This window comes from Puma concolor, chromosome B1 (assembly GCF_028749965.1).
Source record: "Puma concolor isolate L17-30 chromosome B1, mPumCon1.1.hap2, whole genome shotgun sequence".
Lineage (NCBI taxonomy): Eukaryota > Metazoa > Chordata > Mammalia > Carnivora > Felidae > Puma > Puma concolor.
In genome coordinates, this window is record NC_141670.1 from 149,145,736 (window position 1) to 149,165,792 (window position 20,057).

General features: G+C 38.2%; 1 protein-coding gene across 1 annotated transcript in view; it reads left to right on the top strand.

Annotated features, from left to right (window-relative positions):
• Window positions 1–1,033: 1,033 nt before the first annotated feature.
• GC (GC vitamin D binding protein) overlaps window positions 1,034–20,057 on the top strand; it is a 32,156-nt gene continuing 13,132 nt past the window's right edge. Inside the window, exons 1-6 of the mRNA XM_025922145.2 lie at window positions 1,034–1,255; window positions 14,002–14,071; window positions 14,625–14,757; window positions 17,015–17,226; window positions 18,350–18,482; window positions 18,773–18,867. Coding sequence (XP_025777930.1) covers window positions 1,156–1,255; window positions 14,002–14,071; window positions 14,625–14,757; window positions 17,015–17,226; window positions 18,350–18,482; window positions 18,773–18,867 — 743 coding nt within the window. The 5' untranslated portion in view covers window positions 1,034–1,155. The remainder of the gene's footprint in view (window positions 1,256–14,001; window positions 14,072–14,624; window positions 14,758–17,014; window positions 17,227–18,349; window positions 18,483–18,772; window positions 18,868–20,057) is intronic.

Consider the following 20,057-nt stretch of genomic DNA (forward strand, 5'->3'; position numbering starts at 1 on the left):
AACAGCTAAAATAAGAGTAATAGCTAATGTAAACAACAGTAATAGAGAACATTAATGTTATCACGGGTTTGATGTCATAGTAAACTCTGTACATGGATTATCTTCATTAAGCTCACAACAATCTTGTGACAAAGGTACTAAGAGTTATCACTACTTTGCATAGGAGAAAAAAATCAGGCTTAAACAAAACTTCCCAAGGCTATAGGGCCAATAGGAGCTGAGGGAGGATTTGATTTCATAGCTTATGTACCCAACCCTTACCTGACTCAGTTTCCTGAAAAGAGGGCTACTCCAAGACCCAGGGACTGACCTGATTCCAATGATGGGATAATGATAACTATGCCTTTCTGGGTAATTTACAAAACCTATCTGGGGCTTGGTTCCCTCTTCTGCATTCTACAAGGCCACTCTGAACTCTCAAGTTATATTATTCCCAAACATATTAATTGTAGAGTGTTTGTAGAAAGAACTTTAAATGAGCTCCAGGGAGTCCAACATTTGCCACTAACTTTTGTGATTTGGGGCATTTACCACCACCACCTCCATCACCCCTAGTTATTTGCCCTTCAAGGGTTATTTTTAATATGTAGGTCAGTGCTTTAAAAAGTGTAATATAGGACATGAAGTACTATCCCACCGTATTCAATAAAATTTTAAAACATTAAATTATGGAATGGGTGATAAGTTGGCTTCTCATTCTCTCCCTGCCCCCTTAGGACTTAAAAACAACTAGTCTGTGATATTTTAAAGATAATCCTTACTTGTAGTACATTTAAAGAAAGGCAGACCAATAGAGAGAAACCTCCAAGTTTCCATTTATACATGAGAAGGGTAGAGACAGTCCCAAGATGCTTAACTCACAGGGCAGGTGGGAAATGTGCCCATTAATACATTAAGTACATTTTAGTAAAAAGCAGCAGTGGGGGAAAAAATTCTATATATACCCTGACTCTTGCAGTTTGACAAAGTTAATGATTAAAATCTTCTACATTTTCCCCCAGGGTGTCTATTTGTCTTGATTGATATTATTTTATCTCTTATGGTCCAAGGATGACTGCCCTTGCTTCTGTGTAGAGATTAATAATTGATTGGTTCATAGTCAGGAATCTTAGTAAAAGGGAATTGGTTACTTTGGGCTGTCACTTTTACTGGGTGATGTACAGGAGACGAGGTGCTGCAGAACTCACCAGCAGAAAAATGAAGAGAATTCTGGTTCTTCTGCTTGCTGTAGCATTTGTGCATGCTCTAGAAAGAGGTAAGACTTCCATTGGTGTGATCATTTATAAAAACTCTTAGTAGTCTGATTTTCCATTACCCTTTTGAAAAGTTATACAAAAATTAGAGAACAGAGAGTTGGTATACAAGAACAGAGAGTTGGTAAACATGTTGAGAAAGGATAGAATCAAAAAGGCACTAATGTGAGCTCAAATGTGGCATATAGCATTTAATTGAAATAGACAAGAAATCAAGAATCTCAAAAGAAAATTGAAAAGATAATTGTCCTTCTTTGATTTTTTTGAGAGCCAAGATTTGGAGAGAATCACTTGAAATTAGAAATTCAGTTGTTAGAAGATAATGCAAATGGAAGCTGTGGTCAATCAATGAGCACTTTTCCCCCTAGACTTCAAAGATTTATGGTCTTTGAGAGCATAATACGTTCTATCAATGATGCATGAAGTCAGCAAAGATCCTAGATCCTCTTTAAGGAATTCTGTGTATGTTTAATATTTGAAAGTGCATTATAGTTTCTAAAACATCCACATGAAAGAATATAGCTTAATTATCTTGATAACCATGTTTTAGATTTTTCATTAATATTCTTTAAATGGGAGGGGCACCTAGATGGCTCAGTCAGTTAAACGTCTGACTCTTGGTATAGGCAAGGGTCATGATTCATGATTTGTGAGATCCAGGCCTGCATTGGGCTCTGCACAGAGATTCTCCCTCTCTCCCACTCTCTCTCTCTCTCTCTCTCTCTCTGCCCCTCCCCCAATTGCTGGCTCACTCTCAAAATAAACATTAAATTTTTTTTTAAATATTCTCCAAATGGCATCTCGTCTTTGAGCAATGTTTAAAAATGTTTTTAAATGATAGAAGCTGAAATAGAAGCATGCGACTTCATGAAAAGTTTCCAAGCTTCAAATTCATAATCCTTTCCAATTTCCTTCTCTGGCTGATTCTTTAGTGCTTCTAAGGAAATCTGCATTCATCTTGGAGAAGTGAAACTTACATTTAGTGCTATCCGTGAGCAGCCTCACTCAAGTCATGTGGTAGTATTCATATTAACAACATATCTAACCAATAGACAAAGATGTATAACCCAGAAATTACCAGTTACTGTGACATGAACAACTTTATTCCTCTTCTCTGTACATTCACTTTTCCTTGATCTTTTATCCAAGTTATTTTACATTTTAAGTTCTAGATAGATAGATAGATAGATAGATAGATAGATAGATAGATAGATAGATAGTTTATTTTTGAGAGTGGGATAGGAGAAAAGAGAGAGAGGGAAACACAGAATCTGAAACAGGCTCCAGGATCTGAGCTGTCAGCATAGAGCCCCACGTGGGACTTGAACCCAGAAGCCATGGGATCATGACCTGAGCTGAAGTCGGATGTTTAACCAACTGAGCCACCCAGGCACACCTCATTTATATATTTTTAAGTAAACTACAGATCCTATGCTCGACTACAAAGTCTGAGATCTCATGGGGTATAAATTGTGTCCTTTACAAGAGCCCTAAATAGGCCACGTCCCAGGAAACCCTGAAAGCTAACTCCTTTGCCTATGGTTTCCCTGGGGCATATACGAACCTGAGAAATCCTACTGAAATACGTTCACATCAAGATCTTCAAAACACAGAAGATCTAGTAATGGCTAGGTCCTGGGATTGTATGTGGATGCCCAGCATAGGGCAGGGGTCATCATTTTGGACTGCTGACTCTGAAAGTGCATATTGGCTTCCCAAAGGATCACAAATGTCCTCTGGAAAAGGACATTCTGCAACTTCTATTTTGACTTTCAGCACTCTCTCAGGCTCTAATGAAATGGATCCTGAGAACTTCAATTAAGTTCAGACCTTAAAGGAAGCTTAACAATGAACTTCAGATTACTTAGATTCCAAAGGTCAGATGATAACCCCCAAGACCTAAAATACATTTATAAGTAATAAATGTCCAATATTTGGAAATAGTACTCCTGACCCACCAGTCCTGAGCATGACCCAAATGACCAAGTCAATGATTTACCTGGGAGCTAGGTAGGCTCTCTTCTAGCAGAAAGTTACTATATTATATTATATATATACACACACATATATATATATACACACACACACATACACACACACACATACATATATATTTGTATGTATATAAAATAAATGGAGTTGAGAGGAGGCTTGGATAGTAGACAATAGGTATGTGTTGCAGTTCTATTATAGTTCTAGAGAGCTGATCAACAATCCACAACATGTATTTAGAAGACCTTTTTCCAAAGTATATTTCATTCAAGACTCATGTTAGGAAAAATTTTATGGCCAAACACATATAAGAAATAAGCCATACATTAGTCTTTCTTGGTTGGTTTACAATCCATGTCTTTGTTACCCTAAAGTTTCCAAGAAGTCATACAAGAAAGAAACCTTACTTCACCCAGTTTCCTAAACACACGGGCTCTTTCCTAAAGTGTCCAGACACCATGGAAGTATTCTTTGGGAAACCTCAGGTTTAAGATGGATACTGCTGCAGCTCAACATGAATAGCAGCTCCAGTCGGGCAAATCCTGTCCTATCAAATGGCCCTGGAGATTTAGTGCACAAGCCCTTGGGTACATCTTGGGAGAAAAGGGCTTACCAAGTATGCCAAATCCGGATGGAGTCATAAAAATACCTCCACATTAGCTACCCCATGAGAGGCAAGAAGTCTGTGTATGCCAATCACCTCTCCACTCAAGTTTCTTTCTTCAGGACTGAAATCTAAAATCTATCTCTCCCTCTCCCCAAGAAAGCAGCAGGAAGGCTGACATAGCTACACAATTACTAAGGAAATAATGCTACGGGAAATAAACCTCTGCATTTTATAGGAGCTGTTGGCAAGAGCGGGATCTATTATTACAAACATTTTCCTTTTTGCTTGAAGCATCTCATTCTCAACATATGTACTGTTACTAGATGGGGTATCAAATAGCAAGAAGAAAGTAAGTTCTTTGAGTTGTGGGGGAGCTGCATTTATCCTTCTCCCGCTTGCCTGTCAGAACACCCCTAGACAATGTGGGTTATCCCAATCTCCCAAATCAGCACTGAATCACCATTTCTCTTTTCCACAAGCTCAGCCTTCATCAGCAGCCATATTAAAAATAAGTTGCTCTAAGTTTGATTCAGGAGCATCGCTGCGCAGAATGTCAGAGAAGTAATTTAGGATACGTAGAGATCTTCTCTGTTTTCTCAGATAGGTCTTTGTATCCTCTCTGCAAAACCTACATAAATGGTTATTGAGGGGGTGACCCAGGATAGGAGGTCTACATGATGAAAAGGAGACAGCCATGAAAAGATCTAGAAGTGTGTTTCAAGGTGAAGGAACAGAGGTATAAAAGTCTTAGGAACAAGTATGGCCTGAATCAAGTTCACAAAGCAGCCAGAGAAAAAGCACAAAAGAGGCTTAGCTCTTTTTGAGGGAAAAGGAGGAGGAGCTGAAGTCAAAGAGGTAGCTAACTTTATCACAAAGGCACTGTTAACTTCCCTGGAAATTAATAGCAAAGTTACACTCCACTGTTGTTAGGTACAAAGCCAGGTACACACTCACCACCATATGGCTACTATAGGGAGAAGTATGTATGCTTTAAGCAGACATGAGGTTAATCTAGGAGGAAGAGATGAAGAATTTTTTTTAATGTTTATTCGTTTTTGAGAGAGAAAGCATGAGCGAGGTAGGGACACCAGATGGCAGAGGGGGATGGTGGCAGAGGATCCAAAGTGGTGTCTGAGAGGGCACCAGCGAGCCCAATGAGGGGCTTGAACTCACGAACCTAACCATGAGATCATGACCTTGGCCAAATTTGGACACTCAGCCAATTGAGCCACTCAGGTGCCCCAAGAGATGAACAATCCTTAATAGGCATCTATTACCCTTCTCCCTGGGTGTCTATGGCCACTTAACCTGTTTTTTTCTGCCCACCACTACACTGCTCTGTCCCCCACCGCTTCCAGTTCCTCTGCTAAAGTCACACTGACATCCACACTATCCCACACACTATGTGCTCTGCACCTAAGGAGCTTGTGCTAGCTCCCCCCCCTCCTCTTAGAACACTGATCCACCTGATATCCACATGGCTCCCTTCCTCACCTCCTTTCAAGTGTCTGCTCCAAGCTCATGTACATAAGCGGCTTCCCTGACCAACCTATCTCAAATAGCACTGACTATTCCATTTTTCCTTATCCCTTTACCTTGATTTCTTTTTAGTACTCCTTACCTTATCTCATCACCAGCTGTGTATTATAATAAATGTAAAATGTAGAACCCAACCTCTAGGAAATCAAGGAGTTTATTTTTGTTCCTTGCTTAATTCCAAGTTTTAGAAGACTACTTGACATGTAATATGTGTTCAACAGATTTTTTGCGTAAAATCAGAAAGTTAGGATTGTTAGGTAGTTTTGATTATTTAAGGAAAATTAAACGTCAACTAGGACATATCATAGATATCCTGGAAGTAGTAAACTCTGTAAAATTATAAGATTTATAAAGTATCCAATGTGAAACATTAGAGTCTATGCACTAAATATAGCCAATATTCATAATGTGTCAGCATGTTCAAAATCTTTTGAATACATTTCATCTTTACAACACCCTGATCAACTCAGTACTATTATCCCCACTTTGAAAGTGAGAGAAATTATCCAAGGAAAATAAGCTAATAAGTGGCAGAATCAGAATTTTACCTAGATTAGTTAGGTTTACAAAGATAATGCTTGAAATCATGGTTTTGTTGCCTCTCATGGGACAGATATCTGAACAATCACTAACCTAAGGACAAAAGAGAAAAACAGTTCATTAGCACCTGTTTAGGGGGAATTAAGTCAAATTCACTCTGCCTACTATGGTCATCCAGAACTGATCCAAACTCTAGTTCATCCATACTCCATAGGACTGGCTCTGTCTTCTAACTTCCCTGTTTTCCCAGTACCATAACCTTGGAATTGCTTGATGTCCAATCCTGCAGAGACTTCCTGAGTTTTGTTGTTTTCATTTTTGTTATCTATATTCAATCATGTCCATATTCTACCAATTTCAGCCCTGAAGTAAATCAGCCTTATACAGAGCATTCCACTATAGGAACCTCCTCCGTATTCCCTTTTGCCTCTCTTTTACCTCCTATGTGTATTTAAGCTCAAACCCTGTGAACACTACCTCTCATATCTACATTTCCATATACGGTCTTTGTCCAGGCCCTTGTTCCCCTTTGCATGGTTATTGTAATGGCTTCTGACCAAATCCCTACCTCTTATCTCTTCCCCACTTGGTTCATATTAGAATACAATACACAACCTGACAATCTGATAACTGGAGTCCAAAAGATGAATTACATAAAAGTCAGGATCACTACTGAGAGATTAATGAAATGATCAATTTGAGCTTGTACAGCCAGCTGGTAGGATTTCAGGGATCAGGCTATCTAATACAAATCCACCCCAATTCTAGTCTGTTTAAAGCCACCTAATGGTAAGTACAACTTCAGGCTGAAATAGGAGTGAGCAAATGGTAGGCAGAATGGAGCCCTCTAAAAATGTCTAGATCCTAAGGTCCAGAACCTGTGAGTAAATAGGTAGGTTATATCACAAAAGGGAATTAAGGTTGCAGATGGAAAAAAGGTTGCTAATCAGCTGACCTTCAAATAGAAAAATAATGCTGGATTACCCGGTGGGGTCAATGCAATCACAAGGTGCTTATGGTAGAAGAAAAGCAGAAGAGTCAGAGGAAGGGGTGACTAAGGAAAAAAAGATGCAGAATTCTAGCTTTGAAAATGGAGAGGACGGCCTGGTCCCAAGAAATGTTGACTGCCTCTTGAAGCCAGAATAGAAAAGGAAACAGATGATCTCCTTAAACCTCCAGGAAGAACATAGTCCTATTGACACTTTGATTTTAGCCCAAGGAGACCTTGGCCAGACTACCCAACAGAACTATAAGGCAGTAAGTTTGTGTTGATTAAACCACTAAATTTGTGGTAATTTGTTACAGTAGCAAAAGAAGTCTCATATAGCAGGTTTCTGGGCCCTGTGACGAGTTGAGACTTCCCAGAGAAAAGGAGAAGTGAGGCAAGGCATCTCACGGTTGATGAGCTACCATTTTATTTGTCAGATCCAGTGAAAGCTGGCCAGGAGATGACTGGGGTGCACGTTGACTCATTTCGCTGATTTCTTAGAGTTTCTATTTTTATCTTCTCTTTCATATTCCTTTTACCAGAAAGTAACTTAACCTATCTCCTGCAAGGAGGACTGGAACAAATCACAGAATATCTATATCACCAGAGTAGAGAATATCTGATAATATATACCATAATTGGATTTTGCTATGAAAAGTTGAATTTTGCTATAAAAAGTTTTTAACACTGAGCGTTTAACACATTAGGCAGGAGAGGTGCTAAGCATTTTTACATAGATTAATGTAGAAGAACCTTATGAAAAAGATACTATTGATTACCTTAAGCCCAAGATTACTCTTTCTTGAATTCCCCTACAGGAATAGATTTCAATGGATACCCCATACCTTAAAATTAAAACTTTGACTATTAAGTCTGTGTTTAAGTCTCATACTTCGGTTCTCTTATTGGACTATTCATTTTCCAAGTAGGATTTATGATTTTCTAACTTAAGACAGCTCTTCAAGTTGTACCCTCCACACAAATACTTCTCCCAATTCATTTACTCCTGTTAAAATCCTGCCTATTATTCATGATTCACTTCAGGTAATAGTTCCTTTCTTGAGGCTTTCTAAAAGCTCTCCCTTCCATTCTCAAGTTTCATAATGCTTTGTTTCAGTCTCTTCTTGGGCAATGATCACTACTGGTATGACATGCTTATCTCTACCACCAGACTTCAGTTCCTTAAGTATCGGGGTCTTCTGAGTTTTGGCATAGCACCTTTTTATTCCTGTAGGCTATACAATGCATTCCAAATTTCCACATCAAGATGTAGAACATATCGCCCTCAAGTATCCCAAAAGTAGGAATATGAAACTTGCTCCCTGATCTTCACCCCTGCAAAAGCATTTGTAGATGACAAGGTGCCCAACTTATAAAGGGAAGGGGCAGTGCAAGGAGATGTAGAAAGAATGCCCTCCTTTGAGACTTTGGTGAGACCACTACAGTAGACCCATGGACGTTAAATATGAGTGAAGTCCATGAGGCCACTCTCTACCACAACTGTCGTTTCTAGAGAACTGACTCACTGACCCCATATCTCCTACTGTTTAATTTTCAAAATATAAAATGAAGCTTTATTTGTTCTTCTGATGGCATCCTAAGAAGGACATTTCATTTCCTCTAAATTGTTTAATCTATAGAGGTCATGTAGAGTTCTAGGTTTAGTATTAGAAGGATTGAATTTCTTTCTATGGACTCAAACCCAGAAAACTGCACACTGGCCTATAATCATTATCAATGTGAAAGACCAGATCAGTGTTTTACGATTAAAAAAAGCCATAGAAATGAGAACCAAAAAAGCCTGAAAAAATGAAATCAAGTTTTAATTTGCCACTGCTTCATTAATAGGGATTCTAGCAATAAATCAGTAGTTTTATCTCCAATAACTAGGGAAGCTTCCTAAACCTGTCCAGCAAGGCTCAATTTCTCAAGTAAAATCACTATTCTGAAATCAATATATAGTCTGCTTAGTTTAAATAAATGCTACAAATCAGATTTCTAAGTTCACACTCACACACCTCCCTCCCCCCCCAAATATATGGACATTTTCTGACACCAATGAGTCTGTCAGTGCATGATGGAAATGAAAATGCCAAAGGAATAAAATTAAAACAATATATAATGCTCCATGGAGCTCTGAATACCTATGATTCTCCAAAACAAAAAAGGAAAATAGCAACATTAATACGGTTTCTAGCATCCTACATAAGCATTTATTCAATTCAATGTTATTTAGGGTACAGCCATTGCTCCTGGTATATAAATGGCTTTTATAGGGGACCGAATTTGTTTTAGAGAAATACTGTAGCAGTAGTTCAAGCATTCCAAGTACATTTTTTAGCAAAGTTTGTACCAGGACAGTAGTACCTTATGGTCTATTTTCAACTAGATTGAAAATTCCATGAGGGCAGAAGGAGTATTTTGCTCTCCATTGTATATTCACTACTGAATCCAACCACCTAGTACAGAGTAGGTCTTCAAAACATATCTGTTTCATTTATTAATACTATTAGCTCTGTTGAGAGAGAGGAGGTACATAAAGCAATACCAATTTCCTGAAAATAAATCAAGTTTTCAGAAGTCTAGATAGAATTAGACATAACTTACCAGAATATTTCACAATATAGAAAGAAATGGGACAGGCTATTGCAAAAAGCAAAAATTCCATTAATTTGTAAACATTTAGTACTTAGGGGTCACTTGATGTCAAAGTGATTTCACCAGAGTCACTGAGATTATGCCAATATTTACTGGGGCTGTATCAAAGTCCAGATTGCCTTCTTTATAACCACATGGAACATTCAAGAACAGACTGTCATTTATCATTCATTCTAGATAGTATTTAATTACATGAATCAAAGTGGGTTCAACTGGTATGAAAACATTTAGCAGCACTCCCTGGAGTAAGGAATCAATTTGTAATAATCATATTGCAAGTTAACTTCAGTATTTGTTTTTTTCAACCATTAGAAAATGATTAACATCTGCTTAGGCTTATAAGATATAGGTATTCTCTGGATAAATAAGTGAACAATTTTTTTTTTTAATCAGAAACATATTTTGAGTAGTCTATCTGTAAGATACATGGTACAACAGCTTCCTCTACAGGTTATTTCAGAGCTTTTTACCCTTAATTCTAAACTTTTTCAGTTGACTCTTTTGAGCTGCCTCCCTTGCTTCTATCAAGCCCAAGGTTGAATTTCTAGAAAAAATGGTTCCAAAACCATTTTAAATCTTATGTAGTTGATCTAATTTCCCTCCCTTTTTTTGCATCGTTATTTTGAATTTTTTTTTAATTTTTAAGTTTTATTCAAATCCAAGTTACTTAACATATAGTGTAGCATTGGTTTCACGAGAATTTAGTGATTCATCACTTGCATATAACACCCAGTGTTCATCCCAACAAGTGTCCTCCTTAATGCCCATCACCGATTTAGCCCATCCCCCACCCAACACTCCTCCAGCAACCTCAGTTTGTTCTCTGTATTTAAGAGTCTCTTATGGTTTGCCTCCCTTTTATTTTTCCTTCCCTTATGCTCATCTGTTTTGTTCCTTAAATTCCTCCTATGAGTGAAATCATATGATATTTATCTTTATTTCACTTAGTACCTAACACCTGTGGATTCTCATGCATTTCGGTACAAACACCAGTTGATTTAATTAAAGCTACTTAACAGGGGCTAATCTGTAGTGTCTGCTTATATCACATGTACTCACATTCCCATAATGCACTGAGTGAAACTTTTTTGGATGAAGTGAGAAATCTGAATCTGGAAGGCCAGAAAAAATATTTCTTTAAATGTTCATCAGAGGTATGCCCTTTGAATATAGGCTCTCACTTTGCATGTTATTGAATGTTCAGCAATATCAACAAAAATGGACTTCTGTATTTTTATAGGGAACATTAAACAAAATTAGCCCTTATGCATTAAACAGAAAAGTTCTTATTGGAGTTATTTTTTGTGGTTCAAAACACGGTAAGTTCTGGGGGGCAGGGGAAGATTCCATTTAATATTTCTAAATATTAAAAATATTATTATTATTTCTAATATTATTAGAAATATTCTTAATATTTCTAAAAGGAATTCTTTTGTAATCCCTTGTATGTGATCTTATAGATACGAGGATATAATCTTGTACTAAATTTAGGAATTTAATACATATGGTTATTTAAATTCCATTTGATTATTTCCAGGAAAAACTCCCCTCCTCAAAAAGATATTCATCATTTCAGTTATCAGTCATGGCTATAATAAAGTTCTCACACATTGAACTAAAATCTGCCACCAGTTTTTCTTAGCTCTACCTTAGGAACAACATAAAAGCCTGGACATCCTACCTCAGGAACAACATAAAACAACTGTGGACATCCTAATGTTATATCCTTCATTATAGGATGGCAGCTTTCCCCTAGATTCTTTCCCCCATGCCCTAATGGTCAGTCTCATTGAATATCATTAATGATTAATGGAAGCTTTCAGCCCTTTGAAACGGTGACAATATCTGACCTTGCAAACTTGTCAATACATTTCAGAAAGTGTACTAGATGTGAAGGTTCTCAGCTGTAACAAGTTCACTGCAAGTGGCTTTTTATACTCCATTGACTGTTTATCAATCCTACTGTCTTGTCCTGGTTTCCAAGAGGATGTGAGATTTGAACATGTAGTTTCTTTCCCACTCTGATTTTGATGGTATTTGTAATAAGGGGGCGACTCAAAGTACTGCTTAGCAATGTCTCTGTCCCCCAGTTCTGACTCTTCCCACTGCAGTAATATACTTTGAACAGTCCACCTGAAAGATATAGGGGGCAACAGCTTCTTCTGCAGGAGGTCTTTGCCATTAAATCTAAAATCCTAAAGAGAACTTTTCAAAAGAAAAAATTTTCCCTAGTCTATATCCATGCACCACCACCTCCACAGCAAACCATAGAAGACCAATTTCTACCCTGGCTTCCTTATGTTCATGCTTTCAAAGCCCTAACTGAGAGGAAAGGGCATGTGGGAGGGTAAATGCATGACAGAAGTTGCCATTGTATCACCTGAGATGGTTTGCTCAATATTTACAGTCCAGGAGAAGTTGCTAACCCTTAACACACTTAAAACTAGGCAGTTTATATACTTCCTACATTTCTTTCCAAAAGATGTATCATTAAATGTTGAAGGTTTCCTAGACTTACTTGCATAAATGAGTCAGGGAAGGACACCATGGACCACTTCCACACATCTACCCTATTGTGTTATGTAGTAGGGATGTTGAGCAAGTGGGTCTTAATCTGTAAAGAACTCTTCTCCTGTGGGAACGAGCTCTTCCCAGCCACTTGAATGGACCTGAGAGTGGGTTCATTTGATTTTTCTGTTCCCTTAAAGAGGTCCCTCTGATCCTTTTGAACCTCAAAACAACTACCTCATAAAAGTCATGGGAAAGGCTGGTTTGTTTAATGGTCAAATATTTGTAAGTTCTTTTGAAGTTGAAACTACTCCCCCCCAGATCAGGACTGTTTCAGTCCTTTTGCCTCTGGTGGCAACAAGAGACATGTACAGTTTCTTCTCTGCTTATTCTCTTCTTCCTCATGCTCACTCAACTGCTTTTACCTCTTCCAAGGTTAACAGAAAAGGGACAAGCTAGCAGGAAAAGCAAGCAGCAGGAACATTAATTCAATGGACAGTTTTGTGAGCTAGTGTTTCCACTAGTTATGGGAAATATTCAAAGTTGACACTTTATGGGTTCGTTGGAAAGCTCTTTGCAACATTTCTGGAATCTCTGACATCCAGCTGGCACCTTAAAACTTCCCCTTGGGCCTCTGACTTTCAAGTTGTCGGACTCCACACAGAGATGTCCCACTGTTGGCAGCACACTGCCCTCTAGACAGGCCACCCCTTCCTCCCCCCAAATTAAGACAACTCCAGGTCAGATTGCTCTCCTGCTTGATCTATAGAAGGTCCACAGACCACAACACAGCTTCCCACTCAAAGCCCTCACCTTTGCTGCCCCAGGCCACTTCACTAGCCCCGCTCACCCTCTAATATGCTCTAGTCTGAATCAGATACCTGCCATTGTACCCCAAACCCCAGGGGTCACTATCAAGGTCTGACTGTTTTCCTTTCTCACCCTCTAATATTCTCTAGTCTGAATCAGATACCTGCCATTGTACCCCAAACCCCAGGGGTCACTATCAAGATCTGACTGTTTTCCTTTAAGCCTCTCTCAGTGCGTGAAGCAAGGGAAGTGCTTTCCACCATTTCTCCAAACCCACCTCACAGGCTAATCTTTTTTTTGGGGGGGAGAAAATTGCCAAATTTCCATTTTCCCCCCTAAGCTGAATTCCTAGCCTTCCCTGATAGAATTTGAAGTGGGTAATGGAGTTATGGTGGCAACACCAAGCCACAAATCTCCTTTAAAGTCCTGCATTAGAGGGGCTAGCTCTTCACTAAGTGTGTATGGGCATATGCTCACCATTTATGTTTTGTTCTTGTTTCTTTCCAGACCGTAGTGAAATGGAGACAAATAAGGGAAGGATTAAAAGTTACATTTTTAGCATTATTATAAAGAAGTGACATAAGAGACTGATTGCCCTATCAGTAAGTTCTGACATTTGACTTCTCTGCTTTCAGTATTAGGGCGTTTGTTCTGCTGTTCATTACAATGCATAGCAGGCCATAAAATTGATCTGTAGGAACCCAGCTAGAAAGGCACCCCAGGGGCGCCTGGGTGGCACAGTCGGTTAAGCATCCGACTTCAGCCAGGTCACGATCTCGCGGTCCGTGAGTTCGAGCCCCGCGTCGGGCTCTGGGCTGATGGCTGCTCAGAGCCTGCAGCCTGTTTCCGATTCTGTGTCTCCCTCTCTCTCTGCCCCTCCCCCGTTCATGCTCTGTCTCGCTCTGTCTCGCTCTGTCCCAAAAATAAAAAAAAATAAAAAAAATAAAAAAAAAAAAAACGTTGAAAGGCACCCCAAAACGAAATTGTATATAGATATTGAGAAAATGCTACCTTCACCATAGATGCATCATGTGGAAGACCGATACATATAACGTTACATTCATTAGAAAGGAAAAGATACCAATTTTTATATTTCTGGTTCCTAGGCCGAGATTATGAGAAGGATAAAGTTTGCAAGGAACTTGCCAATCTAGGAAAAGATGACTTCACATCTTTGTAAGTACGAGGTATTCACTCACTCTCTTGGTTACTTGACCTTGAATGAAACCACATGTGAGAGAACTTCAATTCAGCAGGGAGGGCTGAACCACTCTCTGCACATTGTGAGAACCCAAGACCAATGTGGGCACAGGTGTTAGGCCAGTGGAGGACATCCAAAGAATCCAGTTGGATTATTGTTACTAGAGTCTAAGAATTTGTTAGCAGTAAGGTTATTAAGAGAACAAGCACAGCTTAAGATAAAATAAAATGCAAAGAGTATATACAAGGGCTGTGGCAAACAAAAACAAGACATAGAACAGGATTACTGGGGAGGCTTGAGAAAGGAAAGAATAGAAGACTCCTTGATAAAACCCCCAAATCCAACTTCCATTTTACAAGGAACATTTGCCTAGAACAAAAACTATTTTTTAAAAGTGAACCTCAGGTTCTTTTCACTTATCAATGTATGCAATATTCTGGTTAAAGACTGAACAAATTTCATGTTTTAATATGTGCAAATGTGAAGTTTCTTAAAATTCTAAATATATCAACCTACTGTTTTCCTCAGATCAATGGTCTCATACAGCAGAAAGTTTCCCAGTAGCACATTTGAACAGATCAGTCACCTTGTGAATGAAGTTGTCTCCTTGACAGAAGCCTGCTGTGCTGAAGGGGCTGACCCGGACTGCTATGACCTCAGGGTAGGTTCATGTGGCTGCCCATGTCCTTACGGAGTCACAGAAAGAAGCCAAGATAGGCCTTTATGCTGTATCTTGGGGAAACCTTAGACATCAACTCCACCTACTCCAAGTTTGAGAGAATTACCCCCAGCCCAGACCTATTCTAGTATAATCAATCAGTTTTGCCCATTAGTCCTACAAGGTTCAAATGAAAAGACTGGGATATCTATTAGTTCATGAACCCCTTGAAATAATGCATTCTGTGTACCTTAAAAGCCTACCCATACCTATACATTTATCATGTTAAGACAGGTACAACTGTCCCAGAATAGTTTAGTGTTGGCCTCAAGTTATTTTGGGTTTCAAAAATTGCCTTATATACATACACTAGGTTCTGGGTTTTCTCCCTTTAAGTATAAATGCAGAAGTTAAAATGCTGAACTGACAAGATTCGAAATGTAGACAGGACCCGAAAAAGGTAAAAATACAGGTGTGTCTAGCAATTTACTAACACAGTTATCAGGCCTCATGCAAAGGACATTTAGATGCATCTTGATAGAGGCTTCTACCGACCAAACTCTTTGTTCAAGCCTGCAGAAACCATGCTCCAAAGATCTGATTTGAATATATCCTAAACAGGGGTGCCTGGGAAGCTCAGATGGTTCGTGGGTTCTAGCCCCACATTGGGCTCTATGCTGACAGCTCAGAGCCTGGAGCCTACTTAAGATTCTGGGTCTCTCCTTCGCTCTCCTCTCACCCACTCATGCTCTGCCTCTGTCTCTTTCAAAAGTAAACAAACATAAAAAAAAATTTTTTTTTAATCCTACACAATGATTATTAGTCTTACCTATTAATTGCTTCATTGGGCCCTTGTATATGTTCTAAGAATTTTAAATCAATTTTTCCCCCACTATCAATTCCATAAATACCTATCATTTCAACCAGACCTTCTATACCACTGTAAAATAAACTACCAACCATGATCAATAACAGAACACATTTTTATCTTATTTACATTTTATTTCATGCATTAGTTAACTGACCCCTTGACCTGAGATAAGCCCCAGGATTATAGAGACAGATCACATGAAACAGAGATGGCATTGCCTTTGCCAGGGATGGGAAGCATTTTTAAAACCATGTTGATACTTTCTTTACAAACTTTTTTTGGAAAGGAGATAAGAAAAAAAAAAAAAAAGGACAATTGCCAGGGAAAGAAATGGAAAGGAAAAAAAAAAAATTCACCAACAAGAGATAAGGATGAAAAGGAGTTTCTAAGAATTCCTAAGTTCTGAGAGTCTGAGGAGGAGATAAGGAGGAGAGGTTTACTTTTGGCTTATGTAGTTAATTCATCATGTTGCTTTGCTTCATTTACAGGAAATGATCTTTCGAAGTTTTTAAAAAGATGACCAACATAAATTAAGTGTAGGGATGTCTAGGCAGTTTTCCCTAGTAAATCCTCAGAAAGTTTTTCCCATGGGGACTCTATTTTACATTTATTCCAAGTATCAAAGTCTTTCCAAAAAGAACATTTTGCTGCTGCAATTGCTTTAGTGGTGCCCTCACTATGGGCTTAGTCTGCCCACATGTTATCAGTGCACAGTGTTGAGGCAGTAAATTAAATTGCACCAGTGGTGTTCAATCTGTACTGCACAGGAGAATAAATATTGGGGCTTTAGGAAACAGATCCTCAGGCTGCCTCTTTGAATTAATGAATCAGTTTCTGCCTTGTAAAACCCAGGCATCTGGGCTCTGATCCTGATGCAAAAGCAGGCTCCAGCACCAGCAGGTAAGAGAATGCAAACAAATGCAGAAGACAAACAGTCAAGAAGAGTCTGCTCATTTAATAGAAGGATGTGACTCTTCTCCCTGGGGTATTTGCAGCAGAAAGCAGGTGGGAGATCATAGCAGAATCACCAGCGAAGTTTTTCAAATGACCTCACTTACCCCGAGGTATGTTAATATTTACGTATAGAAACATTGAGCTAAAAACAAAACAAACAAACAAAAGAAAACCACCTCTAACAGCTGCAAACACAGTCCACTTGTTAATGAAGGTTCTATTTCCGTTAATGAGTAATTAACATAAGACCCTGTATTTGCCTGTAACTATGTAAATTGTCATGTTGATAAGTCATCCAGCAGAGTTTTTGGCATGGACAGTTTGTTACCGATGAGAATTTTTAGATTTAAAGACTAACAGGTCATGCTCCATGGAGAATTACAAGCCTGGAAACTTCCATATAGAAATTGACTTGTTTTTCTTTTCTCATTCTAGACCTCAGCATTGTCTGCTAAGTCCTGTGAAAGTGACTCTCCATTCCCAGTGCACCCGGGAACTGCTGAGTGCTGTACCAAAGAGGGCCTTGAACAGAAACTCTGTATGGCTGCCCTGAAGCACCAGCCACAAGAATTTCCTACCTACGTAGAGCCAACAAATGATGAAATCTGTGAGGCATTCAGGAAAGATCCCAAAGACTTTGCTGAGCAGTAAGCTGCTTTCATAAGTAAAACTTCAGGGCATAAAATAATCAGAAGTGTGTCAAATCTAACCCCCTAGTCTATATAAACGCCTCTTCTACAGCAACCAGGAAATTTCCATTAAGAACTTGACTCTTCCCTAAGACTTCTCATTTCAGTCAGTGCTGATTATTATAAATGCCTTTCTCAGACAGAGATAAAGTCAACTTTCTAAAACTTCCAAACTTAGTTCTATCACCTGAAGCAGAATCACTTGGATCCCCTGTCTATGTGACATTTTCAAATATTGGACAGCTACCGTGATTCCCCTTATGCTAGGGATCCTTGCATACTCCATCAGATAGATTTTTTTCTTTCCATTTATGTTAATTTTTGTGATCTTCCAAGACTAATAGAAGAATCAATATATCATCTGGCTCCTCATGAATGTTAATCAAGGAGATCATCAAATTACATGTTCACTTATGTGGTAGAACACATCATGTTCGCAACTGTTTCTAGGGATATGAGAATAAAAAAACATGCTTTTCTGAAAATTAAACATTTAAAGTGTACACAGCTATGCAATTCTATTTAGGATAATGGCAAAATACATGTCCAAGAGTCAAATGCAACGTGGCTCAGATTGGCCTCAGAATTGAAATTAAGGTCATGATTTTATAAAAATTGGTTGGCTTGCTCATCCCTGTAAATAATCAGGATTTTGCCCAAGATTTCAGAGTCTCATATAGACCCTTATGGCTTATACTCCTAACAATTAAAAAACATTTCAAGAAATAAGCCTACAAATAGCAATTGTGGAGAATAAGTCAACTGGGATAGATGATGAAAGGTAAAGGTGTTTCATTTTAGTTTGTTCAATATTAATCAGCAACTATCATGGGCCATGCACTTAGTAGACACTAAACGATAAAGAGACAAATGGCCCCTCCTCTCAATCCACTTGGAAATTTAAGAAACTGCTTTACTAAAAATACTGATTAAAAGGGACTAGTATCCTATCTCTAAGTCCTTAGTGAGCCTTAGATATTGAAATTGAGCTAATGTAACACATCCTTTTTCCACCAAACTAATGAAAAAGTAGATTCTGCTTCCCACAAATGTTGACCAATACTATTTTCCCCTCCCACAGATTTATGTATGAATATTCCATTAATTATGGACAAGCTCCTCTACCACTCTTAGTCGGTTATACTAAGAGTTATCTCTCTATGGTAGGGTCCTGCTGTACCTCACCAAGCCCAACAGTATGCTTTTTGAAAGAGGTAGGTATCATTTTATTATGTAGTTATGTTCTATTTTTTCCTCTATTAATGCCATTGAATTTAAGTAATAGTAGTTCAGATTCTGGAAGGAGAAACTTTCTAAAATGCCTCCTTTGCATTTCATTCATTGGAAAAAATATAACCACCTCTAGGAAAGATATATCAGTAAGTTCCTTTGGTCAGAATTCAGTTTTATAGTCATATAAGATAGTAGTTTCTTTTTTCCATTTCTGCAAACTGCTTTCAATGGATCTTGACCATCTAATAAGGTTCTGTCACTTATTTCCTAGAGACTCCAGATGAAACATTTATCACTTCTCACCACTATGTCAAACAGAGTCTGTTCACAATACGCTGCTTATGGGAAGGAGAAATCAAGGCTCAGGTAAAGATTAAGCACTAACAGTATGTTTAGCTGTTTGTGTCTACACGATCTAGAATATTAGAATTCTCTAAGAAAATATTTGTGATAGAATATATAGACTATAGTCCTATGTTCCTGTAATTCTCAAAAATATAATCCGGTTCTTTTTCTCTACATGAAATATGAATCAAGAACAAGTATACATTGTCAAATATGACATTTACTTTAAAAAAATTTTTTTTTCAACACTTATTTATTTTTGGGACAGAGAGAGACAGAGCATGAATGGGGGAGGGGCAGAGAGAGAGGGAGACACAGAATCGGAAACAGGCTCCAGGCTCTGAGCCATCAGGCCAGAGCCTGACGCGGGGCTCGAACTCACGGGCCGCGAGATCGTGACCTGGCTGAAGTCGGACGCTTAACCGACTGCGCCACCCAGGCGCCCCAAGACATTTACTTTTAATCAACCTTTTCCATATACTTCTGGGAAAACTGGTAGACCACTAGAAGTGGTTTCTTCAGTATTCATATTAGTATATATTACAAACACAAAAACTCTTTTTACTCATCACCTGTTATTTCCTTGACCTATTTTTTTCTTGGGATGAGACTTCCTGAATTCTTATTATATGAAGCTTTGTGCTATATATCATGCATGTCTCTTAAGTTTAATGAATATATTCTAATTAGTTAGCTACTTTATTTATAACCTTCACTTTGATTTTTGTGTGGCTACTGTTAACACTATATTTTAATTGTGACAGTTTCTAGGTTAACACTTTTCTCATCTCCCCAGACTTCTAGACTTTGCGGTTTATCTTTTCAGTATTTACAGTCTATAATTCACAAGACTTTTTTCTCTAATGGTAATGAAAAAGCCTATTTTGTGTTGGCATCACATCCTAAGGTTCTCTAATGGTAATAGAAACTACTTTCATGAGTCCTTTAAAAAGAATCTTCCAATATAAATATTCAAATACTAAATGGCATTTTCTCTAGACCTTCCCTTTAGTTTTCCTTTTGCATTAAGGTAATATATTTAGGAAGTAGAACATAAGGATTTATAATATAAAACCACCTATAATATATATTATATATATAATATATATGTATTAGATCTTAATCATTAGTTTATACTTGCATTTGTGTCTAGGAATTTATCCCACAGAAATAGCATTGAACATGAACAAAGATTTAGTAGATATGTTGCT